This window comes from Hippoglossus stenolepis, chromosome 6 (genome assembly GCF_022539355.2).
Source record: "Hippoglossus stenolepis isolate QCI-W04-F060 chromosome 6, HSTE1.2, whole genome shotgun sequence".
Taxonomy (NCBI): domain Eukaryota; kingdom Metazoa; phylum Chordata; class Actinopteri; order Pleuronectiformes; family Pleuronectidae; genus Hippoglossus; species Hippoglossus stenolepis.
Window position 1 is genome coordinate 10,192,167 of NC_061488.1, and position 18,499 is coordinate 10,210,665.

At 41.3% G+C, this 18,499-nt stretch overlaps 1 protein-coding gene across 1 annotated transcript in view; it reads left to right on the forward strand.

The window, feature by feature from the left end:
• Nucleotides 1-18,499, forward strand: part of opn7b (opsin 7, group member b) — a 55,497-nt gene that overhangs the window by 22,759 nt on the left and 14,239 nt on the right. The window contains exons 2-3 of the mRNA XM_035160505.1: nt 16,735-16,822; nt 16,906-17,068. Of these exons, the coding sequence (XP_035016396.1) occupies nt 16,735-16,822; nt 16,906-17,068 (251 nt within the window). The remainder of the gene's footprint in view (nt 1-16,734; nt 16,823-16,905; nt 17,069-18,499) is intronic.

Genomic DNA, 18,499 nt, shown 5'->3' on the forward strand with positions numbered 1-18,499 from the left:
GACATAGGCTGCTTTTAGACGTGCTCTGAACTCCAGAGTGTCTGTTGAGGTATCTAACACACAACAGACACAAAAACTGAAAAAAACTACAAAAGGAAAACAAATATCTCAGGATGAAAAGGCGAAGATGGCGAAGAGTTTTTGGTGATAAGAGCTGAAACACCGGCGATGTGCTGTAAATGAAAACATGTGATCTCCGCAGCAGAATGAATCTGTTACCTCCTGTCTGCTGCTCCACCCCTCACCTGAATCCTGGGGAGAATTTCTTCCTGTTGCGAACGCACCTGAGCGGAGAATCTCCCGCTGCGTTGTCCATGTGAGAAAGGAAACCTCGGGAGAAAGTCGGAGAAAACGGCTTTGGTCTATTCTGTGTGGTGGCAGCAGGTGACAGACACAGAAACATCACTCAGCCCAGAAAAAACATCACTTATGGTTAGAATCACACTTGAACTCCTCTGTCAAACCCCATTTTTGTGCAGAGCTGTTTTCCCCTCCTCATGCTGGGTTCCACGGCTCTGAATAAAACATCACCTCAGACTCGCTCCTCTCTCAGTCTCGAAATGCCACCACTTGTTTTCCTTTTATGCAACAGCTTCATGGCAGGAATCTGAAAGCCTAAATCCCCAAACACCGACAACAAAAAAAATCTGGGAAGCAGAAACGCAGACAAATGCGAACGCATGTTCAAAGACATAAATAAATCTTAACACTGTCTAGATGACTGGCAGGCTGACAGACAGACACGTTTCTGCCATTTTAGATAGTTCTGATGTAAAAAGGGTTTGACTTTGATTCGTTTTTTGGGTTCAAAAGTCATGATTGACAGCTGAGACTGAGTTTCAATTGGTGGAGCTTGTGTACCAGTGGGACCTCGTTGCGTGGCTCCATCATCTGATCAAATATTTTAGCCCAATTTCTGGTTACTGGGAGAAAGTGGAGACGCATCATCCATCTTTTTGATTGTGTGCTAAAAACATCAACGTGCCAGCATTATCAAAGCAGGAGAATCAAGATACAGAGACATGTTTTTCTTTGTTCTGTTTGTGCCCTTTGTGGCACTCAAAGGGGAACAAAAAACGTAAGAGGAGGTACGGAAATTAAATGTTATACAATGAAATATACAACATAAGACAGATCTTTACCTGTTTACAGAACATTTCAGAAATAACCAAATATCTCCCCCTTGTCACTGGCAGGCATGAACTGTACAACACACAGATGCACACATGCAGTGCACATGATCAAGCATCTTTGTGTGCAAGCAGAGTCATGAATTTAAAAGAATCAGTATAAACTGACACATTTATGTGCGGTAACGTAAGTTACCCTTCATAAATTAAAGCTGACAGGCTTGATGAAGTGCTGAGGCTGAGGGGCTCCCCTGTGGCGCTGCAGCATCTCAGTGACCCAGCAAACTGTGAGCTGTGGAGCGGGAGGGTGGCAGGGGGCACTCACTGCATTGCTGGAGATATTGTCTTTAACCTGCATTGGGCAATGTAGATGAATAATCACATAACTCAAAGTAATATGAAAAAGGTTTTTTTATTTCATTAATCCAGGGAAAGGCCATTGAGGGCAAGCTCTATGTTGCAAGGACGCCCTGACGCCCACAACACAAGGAATGCATCAGTAAATAAATCAATTCACTTCATCAGTAAAAAACCACAAATAACAAGAGAAAGGCTAAGAACATCAACAGGCACACACGAAATAACATAACAGAAACAGAGAAAGAGAAACCAACACATATGCACTGCCAGTGGTATAATCATATATATAGTTTTAATTATGAGGTAAGAGATGTATTAACACACACCTCTGCAGCTCAGGGCAGCTTTTACACTTGTGTATTGTGAGTCATATTTTAATGAATGTGTGTGCTGAGATGATGCACAATGCATATTTTATTATATTGCTACAATGCTGCCATGACTCAGTCTCAAATATCATGACAAACCATCAAGTCATTGCTGAGGACTGACCAATGGACGGACATTTCTACGTCTAGAAACACAGATGCAGGTGTCATGTCTGGAACCAAGTCACAAGCATGACAGAAAATGTTAAAAGTAAATCTGTCCTTTATTATTACTATAAATCTTTCTATGATCTATTTTGCTTACATGGAAATATTGAACCACATTTTGTATTTCTTGGATGAGTTGTTTAAATTATCATTGAGCTCAGTTCAATTAATTCAGTGGGTATTCCTCAGCAAAAACCCTTTTACTTTGTATGACAGTGCTTAATAGGGTGTAAAAGATTGTGCACGTGGGGTGAGGAGCATAATGTGGGAATGGATGTAAAGTGAACATAGTGCTAACAGTGGGCGTAGTATGAGAAAGAATGGCCGGAGGCACAAAACCCTGTTGTTGAAAAACGGTCTGTTATGAGTTACACAATCAAATTAAAGTCGACGTCTGAGTTTAGTGTTATCGGATGTATCTCTCCTGCTTCACTTCTTTTTTTTTTTGTTAATTAGATTTTAAACAGTTTCAAAGCTTGTTCTCCAAATTGAGCATCAAAATAAATTAGTACAACTAATTGAATAAATTTACACCCACGAAAAAAACAAGCTGGGACGATTTCTCAATATTTTTTCTTACTTAGAAAAAATGTCATGTGCCCTTCCCTTTATGATTCCTATCACTTGATTTCTGCCTTGATGTTAGAATTAAACAAAAGGATAAATCTAATGTTATGTAGTAGTTTGTATGTATTTAAATGTTAATGTATGTGTATGAGCGACACAAAGTAATGGAGAAATTCAGAGCAGTGGATCGGTCTTAGCATGTTTTGCACATCAGAGTGTTTCATACCCTTCTGTTACCATGTCAGCAGAGTGACTGACCAGTGTTTTTTACGGTTGTGAAGATCAGTCAGGTCTCTAGAGGGATTGTCAAGATAAACAGCTCTCACAAATGAGGCACTTGTTTTGAATGGCATGACAGTTATGTCTCTTGTTCCACCCTGATGTATTCCTCCTATTTCATCCTCGCTCTCATTAGGCGCAACACAGGTTCACTGCCTAGTTAATCAATGCGTCTGTATCTCTGTGTGTGGGTGTGTGTACCTGTGTGCCTGTGTTTGTGTGTTTTAGTGCTCCAGTAATATCATGGCCACTTCCCAAAATGAACATGGACCAAAGAATAAATCGATTAGTCTAGAAAAATCTCCCCCCTGACTAGACTGCGGAACAAAATGATGAATTATCACCACATCATTCGTTTCGACTGACACTCACCAAGGAGCCACGTTACATCACACTCGAGACGCTTGTTCTATTTTTTGGCATCTACCTCAAAGTGATGCTAAGCACTGAAAATATATTGGACAATTTTTTTGACATATTCAGATTGTATCCACATGTACACATACACACACACATGAAATCAAATTTTTGTAAATTGGATCCAAACCACATAGGGAGGTGGTTTGAAATGTGATTCCTGTCTGATCTCTACAGATCAGTCCAGGCGCTCTTTCTGCTCAAATGTCTTGAGTAATGATGCATTCGGAGTCATTCACAACAGCAACACCAAATCCAGAGTAACTGTAGCTACATAGTTACGGACGCCTACAATGTAACTATAGCAACCCGTGCAGATATGCAGGTGATGTCTGTACACTTACATCTGATCACTGGCAAATAACAGAACAGAGAGTCTGATCCAAAATATCTAATTTAAGAAACAAATCCAAGTTGCCTGCAGTCTGTGCTATGATATAAGATCCCCAGGCTTGAATACGGCATGTGCACGTGTGGGAGTGGAGGTGTAGGACACAACATTGGTTCGCAGCAGTGTCAGTGACATTTATGCTCTTACTCTGTATTAAATTGATCAATATCCTCCTGCTGGTCTTTGTATTAATATTTAATAAAGAGCAAGAGACACCTTGCTGAAATTCATTAGTTTGGACTATACCTGCAAGCGTCACAGTTGCCTTATTATGTGAGCGATGGAGCTGGATTATTTGAGACAAGCTATTAATCCCACTCTGATGAGGATGTCGCTCTCTCCTGGTCCCACGAGGATCCGGGTCTTAACTTTAAGAAGATTTATGAGACATTTAATATATACGTTCAATATCTATTACAGTAGTCATCCATCCATGCTAATGTATGGCATGCAATCTAATCATGTTAGTGTAGTGTGCAGCTAATTTACCTCCAACATATGGTGGGGTCAAAAGAGCCTGACGACACATTTGAGAATTCAAGGAGAAGCCATTTTTAATTCCACACTGAGCAGTAAAAAGCACATGACAAGAAAACATGATGAACAAAATCCACTCAGATCCCCCAGCGAGTTAAATCATCAAGTGATGAGAACTTATCTTCACATAGCAGATTATTATGACACATGCTTTTGATTATAACAAGTCGCTCTTTTTATGAACCTTAAATTCCAAAGAGAGGATGAAAAAAAAAAACTAAGGAGTGGAAGAGAGGCGACTCAATCTTTTTACAATATTTTAAATTGGCCTCTCCCATTCCACAGCATGCATGTGTGTGTGAGTCCCGATGTGACCCTGCACCCTTTCTTGGCTCACACTCCAAGTACTGAACTCGCCAAGCTCATCCTGCTGCTTCACTGTTGTTTACCTACAGTCAGGATGGGAGCCATTGCCACAAAGGTCGATTTCCACTTCTCAGATCTCAGCTAAACTATTAAAAGTCCTAGATGGAGCAGCCATTGGCCACATGCCGCAAACAGGAGCAGACAAGCTGTCTTAACCTTCTTGTTTTTCTTGCTGTCTCCCTCTGTCCCTCTTATCATCTCGATGGCTCTGTTCACACCCGACATTAACAACCGTCTCGTGTAATCCGATCACAAGTGGACAGCTCTAAGTTCAGGTGTGAACACCCAAGACATGTCTGATCACTAAGACCACATTCTGTTACGCTTCATAGTGTCCATTTCTTGATTTGTTTGTGGTCACCGTAACAACACTGATGATTTCTATTTTTGTCTTTTCTTCAAAAAGTTAAAACCTTCATAGCAGGGCGGTGAGATGCACCTCCATTCAATCAGCCCCTCCTGACTCTCTCTCTCTCTCTCTCTCTCTCTCTCTCTCTCTCTCTCTCTCTCTCTCTCTCTCTCTCTCTCGCTGATGCAAACAAACACACATCGTCTGTAAACTCAGACTGGGTAAACATAACCTGGTCGTCATGAAGGCAAATGACGTACTTGAGTGTTTGCATATAGAGCAGGGACGTGACATCTGATCACAAGTGGTCACAGGAGACACATTCAGGATGCATTTTGATGCCAGATGTGAACACATGTATTGCGGTTAGGATCAGGGTGGATGTTAATACCAGGTCTGAAGAGGATCTGTAGGACACACGTGCCAAAAATGTTTTGACTGCGTGAACACAAATGCATCCTGGGCCACAATAAAAGGATCAGCTGATGTCCTCTGACCTACCACTCTCCCAAACTGTTTTTACAGTCACCTTTTCCCATACACTGATTTATATGTGGCTATAACATCAACATTGACTCTGACCACAGATTGATTTTCTTTTTTTTTTACTATTTAAAATGACCAAAACCCCTTATTTCATTTTAAGTGCTGTGCACAGCTCATTGATTCGCTCAGCCTCTCCTTGCCCTGGTCCCCCTCACTCTCTCTCTCTCCCATTGTCACACACACACACACACACACACACACACACACACACACACACACACACACACACACACACACACACACACACACACACACACACACACACACACACACACACACACACACACACACACACATATATAGAGAGCGGGGAAGTGAGATCCGTTCCCAAGTTGTCACTTGAGACACATGTGGAGATGCATCCTAATGCCAGGTGTGAAGTGGCGTCCTCAGAGCTGTCCTCTTGTGATCTGATCACTGGAGAACAGTGTTAAAGTCAGTTCTGAGCAGGACTAATATGGGACTGATAAAATCACCAATACTAACCTCAGTCGTAGTTTTCACGTGAGCTGCAGACGTCCCTCATTCTCTACAACAGCTTATTATTGGTTAGGGTTAGGGTTAGTATCACTGCTTGCACTGCTGCTCCTTGCTGGCTCCTGCAGACACATGGACATGTATGTTTTGGCCGTTTGCTAATGTAATGCGACGGTGATAAGTGAGAGATTAGTGAGGATGAAACCCAAACAAACACTCAGGTTGGGCTTTGTGCCACAGCAGCTGGTGTCTGGCTCGACGGCCGCTCCAGTGATGCACCCTAAAAAGTCCACCTGAGATCGTGTGACTGTGTTTCAGCTGAAGAAAGGTAAAACTCATCTGATGCCAGAAACTACATCAGGAAGGGAGAACGGACAGTTTCAATGAAACAGCTGATGCTCCACTTTGCTGCTCTGCTCCTTTTGCCTCAACTGCAGTTTCTATAAAAAACATGGTATTTGTCAAGAGGATGAACACCGAGGGAATTTGTGTGATATAAAAAGCTTTGAAGTACATTCTGATACATGATCGCCCTTCTGGCAGGGGGACACGTGGCCGTGAGACGAGGCAGGGAGACGAGAAGGATTTGAAGGTGGAATCACTGGGACAGAGCAGCAAATTTTAATTATTGATCTACACTATTACTGCTGTCCATCTGGGAAGAGAGATCTCTCCTCTCTTGATCAAGGGTGTATAGTCAGAGGACATCATGGGGTGGAAAGGCCTCTGAGAAAAAAACTGTCTCTGTATTTTAAAGCAATACGTAAAACTTAGTCTTTACTTGAGGGAAACAGCAGTTTTATTTCGAGACATTCTCCTTGTTCATTCCATAAATGATTTAACAGACCTTCCTGTCATATAGGTTTAACTTATCTAAGGATGATCTGCTTTGAAAAAATACTGTGAGTTTGATATTGTTTTTCCAACAAATTCAAATTCAGAAAAGGACATTTACTTCTTCCCCCTCATTTGAAGAAAAAACAGAATGTATGAGCATGTAAATATTGTTTGTTTTTAGTTGGAGCATTTGGACACAAGACGCCTCCTATTTCGAGAGAAGTCCACTTGTGCCCTGCCGGCTTCAGTACTGGAAAACAAGTGGTTTCCAAACAAGTGGCAATGGCACAAATCATTCTCAGATTTTCCCGTCCATTGAACAAATGTGAAAACAATCAGTTCTTTCAGTTCTTCAAAACTAAGGTCAAACAAAGAACAGCAGGCAAAATGCATAGTTTGTGAGTGGAGGCAGACTATAACATTCATGTTAGACTGGATGACAATTGTACTGCACATCAACAATGAGGAGTAAATTATGCAGTGCTGTCATAACAACCTATAGTGATAGAGCACATACACACACAGTATCTTTGGGCTGCTTTGGTGTCAACACGTATCAGTGCCTCCATCTGTCTCTGCCAGGTATCCTGCAGTCTGCAGCCGGCAGGTCCTGTGGAGACTGCAGAGGTCTGGGTTAACGAGTGGATCTCACTGTTGTCCACCCTGAGCTCTCTGATAGCGTGGGCGCTCTCAGACGGGGCATGGAGGAGTCAGATGGACCTGCGTGGGGTCAGCACTTACCATTAGTCACCTTTTGAGAAATGTCTAAACGGGGGAAATGTTCTACTACAGCCATTTTCATCACATTGCTACTGAGTTTGATAAATGGTTGTAATTTGCCACTGACACAGAGACTATGCGCATATGTATATGATGTTGCAGTAATATCTCAAACTGAGTATAGTGTTTTGTGCAGTATACAGGGAGTAGTGAGGAGCGATCAGATGCTCCAGACCGGCCGTCAGAGGATTGTATGATTTCCTGACATGTTGGTTTGCCATCTTCAGGCTCTTGCACAGTTAAAGCATAGTAACCAAGTGGCAACCAACTGCAGGTGGTTTGGGAACTGCTGATTTAAAGTTTTTTGAAACCAGAAGTCACCATATTTCGAGGTCACCTACACCTGTGAGCTGCACCCACTGGATGGTCCTAGCTATCAATCAAACAGTAACCATGCCCCAATGCAAACAATGCATTTTACTCCAAATAGGGCCATCGTTGACAAATTGAACATCTTGTTGTATTGAAGAAGGTTTGAAACTAGTGATTGAGACCATAGCAATAATGTTTTTACAGTGTATCAATGTAATGTGAAAAGCTGCATGAAGCTAAACACATCTCCAAAGGTTGTAGACATAAATTGCCCTTATTGGAGAAAGTTATGAATCTGAAAGCAGTTTTGGATAAAACATAACGTGCGTTATAACAGTGAGTACAAATGAGAGGGAATCCTTTGGTTTACCTACCCGTCACCCTGTGGTGATTATCAGGTGGGCTCCAGGACTCTATGACAACACAGCAGGCTGTAAACAACAAATGCGTGAGCAGAGTTGAAGAATATGTCTAACGAGAGACGAGAGCAAGACATTGCTCCTCAATCACTCGTAAAGGTTCTCGCAACACTCCATCTTCCAGCAGCCTATTTGGCAGCGTGTTTACTGTTGTTGAGGGGATTTTAACAATCTGCGTGATACTGACTTCAATGTTTATCTCCAGCACTTAATTAGATAAACCACAGACACTCATTAAGGTTTACAACATTCCAGAGTTGAAAGCAACAAGCCCAGAGGCTCGGGCTCAGCTTTGAGGAGCAGCAACAACCATGACAACTAACGCACTGTAATTGGGTACAAAAAATAACTGACACATTGCTTTGAGAGGAGAGCTATTACTCTAAATCACGGCTTTTTAAATGATGTCTGGTACAATGAGGGAAGTCCCTTATTCCCAGACTGGAGTAAGTGAAGATAATGAGCTTCTTACAAATGATTGTTTCAGATTTGTATTTAGAACAGAGAGTTGTCTGAATTCATCCATGGTGATGATCATGACGATGTCTGTGATAAACCGTAGAATATGATTTGTAAACTCAACATAGTTCGTAAACATAAACACACAAATTTCTTTTATTGTGAGATTCGTATCTTGCTCTGTGACGGATTGATCTGTTTATCATCTGTGCGTCTCTGTGTGAGTTTATTCAGCATGTAATAAGATTGAGGTTTGAGGTTTGCTATCTGTCAAACACCTGCTTGATGTTTTTGACACATGCTGCTTAGGTGGTTGCCTGGAGAATTGCCCATCAAAAGGAAATAGTTTCCCTCCTCAGCATGCCAATAAATTACCTTGTTCAAAATAACATTTGTATACCTCTGCGCCGGTGATATCCATTGGCCTGAGGCATTATGTTCTCAGGTTGTCCATCCGTCCCATAGGATACTTGTGAACACAATATCTTAAAAAACGGCTTCAGGCAATTTCTTAAAATTTGGTACAAATGTTCGATGTAAATCAAAGATGAACTGATTAGATGTTGGTGGTCAAAGGTCACTGTGACCTGAAACCTTGTTTTTTCGTCTTGTGAACTCAACATCTCAGGAACGCCTTGACGTTTTAAAACATTTGGTGAATATGTTCACTTGGACATGAAGATGAACTGATTAGATTTTGGCACAAGGTCATTGTTATCTCACAAAACCATTTCTTGCGTAAAAATGCTTCTAGAGACTTGTTTCAAAGTTGGCACAAATGTTCACTTAGACTCATGGAATAATTGATTGGGTTTGGGTGGTCAAAAGTCAAGGAGGCTTCTCATAACATTTTTGTTGCCTCTTGAACTCTTCAGTCTGCGTTTAGGGAATTTCTTCACAGTTTGACCATCACTTGAACTCAAACATTAAAGGGATAGTTCACCCAAAAATGAAAAATCACTCATTATCTACTCACCACGATGCTTATGGAGGGGAGGGAAGAGTGTTTGAGTCAACTCAACCCTTTTGGTGTTTCAGGGGTAAACAGCGGCAACAGTCAACTCGTCTTGTGAGAAGTCGTGAGTATGAGTCTGGAAAGAAAAATGTTTGTACATTGAGACTGCACTGGTTTTCCAGTGAAATTCTAGTTAAATGCAAAAATCTATGTACGATATAAATGCTCCTACCATTAAAGTATGAGTTGAATAGGAATTGAGGAGAATAAAGCAGACACAATAGCAATGAATAGGCAGAATGTTTGTCGTCCTAAACACAACAAAATGAATGATGCTTCAGATTTTCTTTAAACTTCTCAAAGTGAAAGTCAGACTTTTTTCTTATTCTTTTGAGGAATGAGGCTGAAGTATAACCTGATTGTTTTCAAACACATATATCTACATGTCATGTGTCTGTTCATCACAAAGACAAATCCCCTTCTGAGATATGGGAACGTTTGCAGCTTGAGTAGCGATTGGCTGCTGGACTTGAGGTGAACAGATAGAAGAGGGAGAGATGAGTGATTTGAGCTGCTTGTGATATTGAACAAAAACTAAGTGCACCGAGAGAGAATATAAATGTTTGATGGGTGTGCTGTCTGGGAGGAATTTGTCAGAGGCAAAGAAGTGGACAAATGGATGTATGAATGATGGAGGGACAGGGCGTGTGGGGAATACAAGAGACGACTGCAACACATGCAATTTGCATGCACTTGAGTCAGGGCTTGGATTGAAAGAAGAGATGATGGATAAATGGATGGATGAAAAGTGTATGAAGGAGGGATGAATAAAAGAAAGCTAGAGGGGAAGAGAGAACATGACCTTCCATCTGGTTGGCAGGAAGTCACATGCAGTCAGAAACAGTGTCGAGCATTACTCTGGTGCAAAATGTATGCTTGTTGGCATGCCGTGCACAACATGCACCTTTGGGCAGGAATCGTCACTTTACATGGCAGGAGAGGCTTCTGCTCATGCCACCAAATAAAAGAGATGGAAATGTTTTATTTTCAAATTAGCATTTTAATGTCAACCTTTCAAACCGTTGTAAAATCCCTATCATCTCTCTTTATGTCGACTGAGAGGGAGCCGCTGTGACACCCTGCTCATGTCTTCAATAATTTACCCATTTGTCTTGTCTGTTCAACGCGTTGAGCATTGCCTCCCCATTTCTCTTACAGAGCGTGTGTCAATCATAGGGATTGTTAAATGTCCGAGGGAAGCAGTGATTGTCAGCTCATCTTCCAGGACTCAACCGAGTTTTTCAGTGATTTCATCAAAGTGTTGATACGTTTCCACATGGAAGGACAATCCTGTTTAATGTAGACATGGCAAATTTGTATTACACCGACCCTGTAAAATGCTGCTTCATTCTGCCATTGTTTAAAACCAGAATGGCCCTCAGAGAGCTCTCATGAAAAATTGAATTGAAACACTCATGGATATCAGTTCCCTAAACATGTGATTTTTCTCATCAAAATCCATGAATGATTCTTAGACAAATCAACAGAAATGCTGGAAAACACATTTTTTTCGCAGTGTTAAAGAAAGTAAACAGAATTCCTGCATCATCCCCCTGATTTAGATCTGCACCAAAACATTCCATGACCGCATCCTTCCGCCAAATCACCAGAAGATAAACAAACATAGACAAAAACATAACCTCCACAACGGAGGAACCTAAGGGACTTTTGTTTTTTCTTCACCATAGAAAGCTATTTTACATGTTTTGTATTATATGCTGCTGCAGTTGCAGTTATGTGAAAATATAAATTTAGATTTTGATGTGATTATGAAGCAACACGGGAAACTAAATGCCAAAATAAAGACACACAAACCATGTGTAGTTTATTGTTGTTTCAAGAGAAGTGAACTTTCTACATCAGAAAGTAGATCTAGAGTTGTTAAATGCCCGGAGGGGAACATCTGAGTAAGGAATCATGAAGCCTTTTCCTTCAACTGAATGGAGGAAGAATCCAGATCTTCAATGTTTTTCTTTTTTATGCTGAAGCAAACTTTACTCCAGCCCACCCACCCCACCAGCCCTTCTTCTCTCTCACTGGGACCTTTCACCTCCTCCCCATCTGGATTTTTGCTTGGCTCTGGAGTCTCTGAGAAAAAAGATTTACAATCTGCCCATTAGCCACGTAAGAATCATGCTCCCGGGTTAGCTCTCGCTCAGTAATTCAAAAAGACTCTGGCAGTTGTACTTGGCATCAGATGGATAGTTTCTCAGCCATGACTCATGTTTCTGAACTGAGGATACCAAATGAAAATGATTATTGATTTCCACATGAATTGATATTTGCTGTGGTTTTTGGCAACAAGGTAACACTGCTTATTTATTATAATCAGCTCCCACTGTATCTCTGCACAGCTCATTAGGATGCTCCCACAATGATGTGCCTTTGCTCTTTTTTGCTTATTTATCTTTCCAGCTCACTGAAAAAAGAAATTACCTCAATTCTTTTCTCTCCTGTCGATGTGTATATAACAGACAGGTCCGACTTAGTTAATGATATCCCTGGTGTATGAAAGGAGCGAGACATATGCCATTATTAGAGTGATGAATGCCTGTATGTGTCAGGCTAATAAGTGATGCCCTTTGGAAATGAATTCGATGATCAAGGGACATTACAACATTTAATTACTTGCACTGTCTTGGCATACGACACCGAAGAATAGCGGTGGATGAGGGAGAAAATCTCTAAATGAGATTCTTTATTAGACTCATTTCAGTATAATGAAACTCCAGCTCTCTGATCTCTGTGGTTTTGAACCAGGCTGTGTCCTGAACTCAAGATTCAAGAGGTCATCATACTCAGGTACAATGAAATTGTAGAGGCTTCTATCTCAAAGATATAACTATGTGGTGTAAAAATATATAGAAATACAGGGTGAAAACGACAAACGTAGCAGCAAATAACTGTATACCTGGTTTCCTGGTGACTGGTTGTGGCAGTAGATGGTTGTCATAGACACAAAGAGCAAAGTTATATTTGAAACATATCTACAAACTCTATCAGCCGACTGAACTGAATTGAACTGCACTGCACTGCGTGGAGGAACAAGTAGGACTACATCGATCTTCAGCATCAATGCAGTGGTTTATCATCCAGAGTGTGAACGCAGGCTATAGCCTGAGGGGCAGCTGTAGCATGAATGAAATGACAGAACGTTTGTACAGCATTCGTTTTCATTCAGGTTCTTTCATTTACGTTTTCTTAGTGCCCACAGATAAGCCTCTATTCCCCACGCAACCTATTGCAGGAACTCCAGTTAAATAAGGAGTTAAGTTAAAACAGAGGGATTTTATTCACCTGTGAGCAAGTAAAGACTCTGGGAAACGCTGCCACAGTTTGTACAGTTTATTCCTCTCCACATCCATTCTAGTACCATTTAGTTTCTGTGGCTGAGTTAAAGTCTGGAAGGTAGAGACGGAAATGACGAAGCAGTATCCCACATTCACTTCCTGCTTGAACTACGACTAGACAACCAGCGGTAAATGCAACATTTACTTTCAGCCACAGCTCCACCTCCTCGTTGGTCCAAGACAGGAAATCTCTTGTCCTACTTTTTAGTTCTCAGTATTTTCTGTCAGTAAGAATCTAACTGGGGAGGCTGCGGCTCAGGAGGTAGAGCGGGTTGTTCCCCATTCTGTGATAGAGAAAGTGCTGCACACAGATGCTCGGTGTGGATGCGTATGGGTGGATGGCAGAACTGTGCTGTAAAGAACTTTTAATGGCCATTAAGACTATAAAAGTGTTATTTAAGTACAGACCATTTACCAACATCTGCCTCGTCTGCTCAGTGTTTGTGAATGGTCCCGTGATGTGCATATTCAGGTGTTATTATGGATGGAGATTATTACTGATGTGGAGTGAAAAGGCTTGTGTGGATGGAGATTTTAACGAAAACATATAAGTTTGGATGTAGCCTCGGGAAAAAAAACATAAAAGCATCAATGAAAGGAACTAAAGGCTTGAAAGACATTATTTTTTACATCATTTGGAACCAGCTTTACATATAACAAGGGTTTTAAAGGATGTGTGTGCACAGTGGTGTTTGCAGTATCACTGAATTCTAATATTGGTCCACGGTCCCATTTGTGTTACAGCTAATCTCCCCTATTCAGCTTTCAGTCCTGAACTTCTGATAGTTCCAGTTATGGGATTTCTCTCATCCTGCACTTGTCCTCACTTGTCCTCTCGTTCTATTACGACTGCCTCCTCCACCTTTCTCTCTCTCTCTCTGTTTGTACAGTATGTTCGTCTGTGGACCAATTTCAGTGCTTGTATGACACTAAGGCTTAAGTTGTCACAGGCATCGTCTACAATCATTAGCCCTGATTCCACCATTCAGCTACAGCCTGTCAGTCACCTTATGACTTTCGCTCACTCTTTGTCGCATTTTCTCCCCCTCTCAAAGCGATGGGGGTGAGCAGGGGTTCTTCCATCTCACCCTGCCTCCCACTCCCTCCTCTGCCTCTCTCATTTTTGAGTGTCTCTCTCTTGACTTCATCCTCTCAGAGAGATATTCCACTCTTGCCCCTTGTTCTCCTGACACTGCTGAGAGGAGAGCAGACAGTAGATAGGGGAGTGGGCGGTAATGTAATCAGACAGGCAGGTCAATTTGTTTCTGACAGATGTTCCCCTAAGTTTACGTAAGATCACTAGAATACAGTGATGTCACGGCCACTTGAAAAGCCTGGATCTCCCAAATGATTGTTCAGAAATTTGAAGGGAGTTTACAGTTTTAGTTTTAAAGTCTGTTTATATTTACGAGGCGGGTGCAGATGGTCTTTGTTTTCATTACCCTGCTGGTCTGTGGTCACAAGGGCAATAAGAGGCAAAGACAGGAGGCTTTCATCCTGTGAAGATTAACTGTGGATCAGGGATAGGGTTCAATAGCATTTTATCCAATCTGAATCCAGATCCAAATCCGCCTCTCAAATCCCTTGTGTTTGGCGAGGAATCGAAACATCTGTCACTTTAAAAAAAATGTCAATGGGGAACACGTCTCTATCAGAGGCCTGGGAGCCTGATGGTTCTGCACAGTATTCGATCTGTTCCTATATGACTGTGCTCTTCTGAACAGAGATCTCTGATGCTTTTCCTAGAATCTGCTCAAGTCACTTTCCCAGTTTGAGCCCACACATACGCACACACACACACACACACACACACACACACACACACACACACACACACACATGCATGTTATATAAAATGGGGTTATTGTGCTCATACATATCTCTATTTACTGCCTCCATACTTTATGCATTTTATCTAAATAACTCATAAAACCATTCACTTGTTGACCAGTTGATTTAATGTTCTGCTTTCCTCATAATATTGACACTTTCATTACTACTTATACTTGTGTGCACTTTGTGTTCTTTGCATAGAAACAACCGTATCTTTCATCTTTCATATCTTTCAAATACTTAATTGTGTTCTCGTCTGCTGGTGTGACATCCGAAACCTCCCCTCAGGGCTCAATAAAGCATCGTTACATCCCATCCGTTCTCTCCACAGTCACCAGACCTCAACCACTATGAAAATGTATTGGAACATTTGTGAAAGGGGAATGGGGGGAAACGTTCTGTGACATCACAAGGCGAGACATGTTCCCGGACACTGAAAGACAAATGTAGACTTGCACCAAGCACACGTTATGACTCAGTAAATTGTAGAGATAACTCACTGGGTTAATCAACTGAAAAACAATTCAGTTATATGTCAAATGAACAGTGCATAGCTGTTTGATAAAATTGGATTGAAATTAGTAGGTGATTAATATAATAACAAAACAATGATGATAAAAGAATTGAGATGCCTGTCAATGATTCTGCTGTGTATTGTATGCACATATACTGCAGGAACCCACTCCCAAGCCATAAACCCACTGCTTATATATACATACAGTAAATGCAAATACAGGCAATTAAATTGTGCAAGCTTGAATTTGCATACATCATGTGCTGCAGGGCCACATTCAAATTGTAATAGAAAGGCCTCATAGAATAACCTTTAAATCATTTCCTTACCTCTGGTTGTGTTTGAAGATAGTCTCCTGAGTGAATGGGGATTTCCAGGGATTTAAGTATGAGCAGCTCCACTCTTAACCCCAGGTGATGTAACTCGACTCCTTCCTTTTTTTGTACTTGATACCCTTAAATTTGTCAGTACAGTTGAAGTCGTTGAGTAAATAGAAAGGCTATGAATAAATTTCCATGCTAATCTTTGCGACAGAAACATGCCCTGGCCACAGTGGTGTTATACACCGATAGACCACTTACCGGTTTGAATAATTTGCCATGTTTACGTTTTAATACTGTACACAAACACACAGCATGTGAACAATACGCAGCGTGAATGCATGATATGCCGCTAAACTGCAAGGCTTCCAAGTGGAGATTGATTTTATTTTGAAGGTCGGTATTGGATTTGTACACAGAGGAGGAGGAGGAGGAGGAGGAGGAGGAGGAGGAGGAGGAGATGTAGTAAATGTCCTTCATGGTTTGCAGCACCACTTACAGAAAATTTGGGAAAAGAGCCGACAAATAGGGAGAAAAAAAAACTTGTCTCTGTTTTATGTGTCTTTTTTTATTTTGAAGCGGCAGTGAGAGATTTGTGTGAAATCATAGATGCGGTACAAATAATATGAGCCATTAAAAGCTTTACGAGACTGAATGAATCCTGTTTGGCCTCGTCTTCAAAACAATATTAAAGTGGGGAAGTGGAGCTAAACTTTTTATTATTGGAGTCTGGTTTCAGGGCATTTTAACAGCAGCTGACCCACAAGTCATTTTGTGCCAAGGTGTAAGGTATGAGGACGTAAATGTATAAGGAAGTTGTTTTTCCCCTTGTTTTGTTTTTTTTATAAATTGCCTGAAGGTGAAAACACAAGTTTAAAGATTTGTCTCACCTTCTCTTACACCTTGTCTTTTTCTCTGTTTTTATCCATTTCGTCTCTAGATGGGAAATGCCTCAGAAACATTTCTGCTCGTGTCCAAGATATCAAAAGACAATGACTTCCTCATGGGGACGATCTACATCATCTTTGGTGAGTGAGTTGTTTTTCTTCCCTCGGTTTGCAACTGTATGAATGTGCTCACACCCTAATATACCCTGTCACTGTGTCCCCAGGTGTGCTGTCGGTAATAGGAAATGGGATCCTGCTGTTTGTGGCCTATAGAAAAAAATCCACCCTGAAGCCTGCTGAGTTCTTTGTGGTTAACTTGGCCATCAGCGACTTGGGCATGACCGTGAGCCTGTTTCCGCTGGCGATCCCCTCGGCCTATGCTCACATGTGAGTGACCATTTAGTGCTCCGCCTCTCTCTCTCTCTCTCTCTCTCTCTCTCTCTCTCTCTCTCTCTCTCTCTCTCTCTCTCTCTCTCTCTCTATTTATCTATCTACTATGTCACTATGTCATCTTCCCAATCAATAAATTCACAAGGAAAGAAGGAACAATGTACTTTCTGCAGGGGATAATAGGACGACTTGCTCCTCTCAGTTAATAAATCCTGAATGGTTGCCTGCTATGGCCGAGAGTGGTGAGAATGAACCATTAAACAGTCAAATCTTTTTAAAGCTGAAGCTACAGATACATTGTTTTCAGGGAGATGTCAGTTTTAGCTGATTTAAGCTTCACAAGCAGCAGCCAGTGATTTGTGAACTTTCTACCGAGGGTGTTTTTTTTTTTGCCTTCAAATAGTCGCTTCATGAAGCCTGTCCTACCTTGTAGATAAAGTTTAATGAGGCCAACTGCAGCCGTCCTCTCAAGCCTGAAGAAGGTGTCTCCACATCCTCTGTTACAGCAATAATGTTACAGTTAATATGAACCCAAGAGACACTAGTGACTGAACCTCAGTCAAAGTCTGTGGTAAAATCTCTCCTCAGGACTGTAATGCTGCTATAGTTTTTAATTTTTTATTATACTACCATTATTATTACAAGCACAATAAACAATCCTAATTTGTAATTTGCTAACATGATATGAATCTTATTACAGCACCCTTGATGAATGAATGATTTTTTTCTTTTAATCTGAAAATGTTACAAACCTTTCATGGTAAAATGCAGGAAAAAAAACAATTAAAAAAAGATTAATGGAAGGTTGGAATTCATGGCACTCTCTCACATGTCTCCTGCTGCGTTCCCCGGCTCCATTTTCTTGCTCCTCTGATCCCCAGAGCATGTGCGGCCAATAGCTGTCATATGTGCCATGATTGCATCAAAATGCATCACTGCTCACTGCAGTGAGCAATGACCCAAGAGAAGCCAAGAAAATGTATTGCCTGTTTCATCTACTGCAGGGGTTGGGAACCGCCGGCCTCTGGACTGTACACTGCCTACAAGACAATTTAATCCAACCCGCGAGACAATTGACCAAGATGAAAAAAAAATGATTCCGAAAAATAAATCTCATTATAGTGACTTATTATGGCAATTATCTTTTACGTGTTTTAAGATAGTATCAAACATAGTCGACGAACTTGACCTTCAGGGTGGTCCCTTCTGGCTGTGTGACTGTCACACACATAGCTGTTACGTGTCATCGCTGACAAGCATCATGGCGACTGTTGAGAAGGAACGGTCCATGCAGAATGTCACACTTTCCAAAACATAAAGACAAGCCAGTGAACCTAGTTTGCAGAGACACAGTCACAGAGATTTAAAATGCCAATCTCAAGTGGCCTTACTGATAGTAGCATGAAACTAAATGGACGAGTTGTAAGG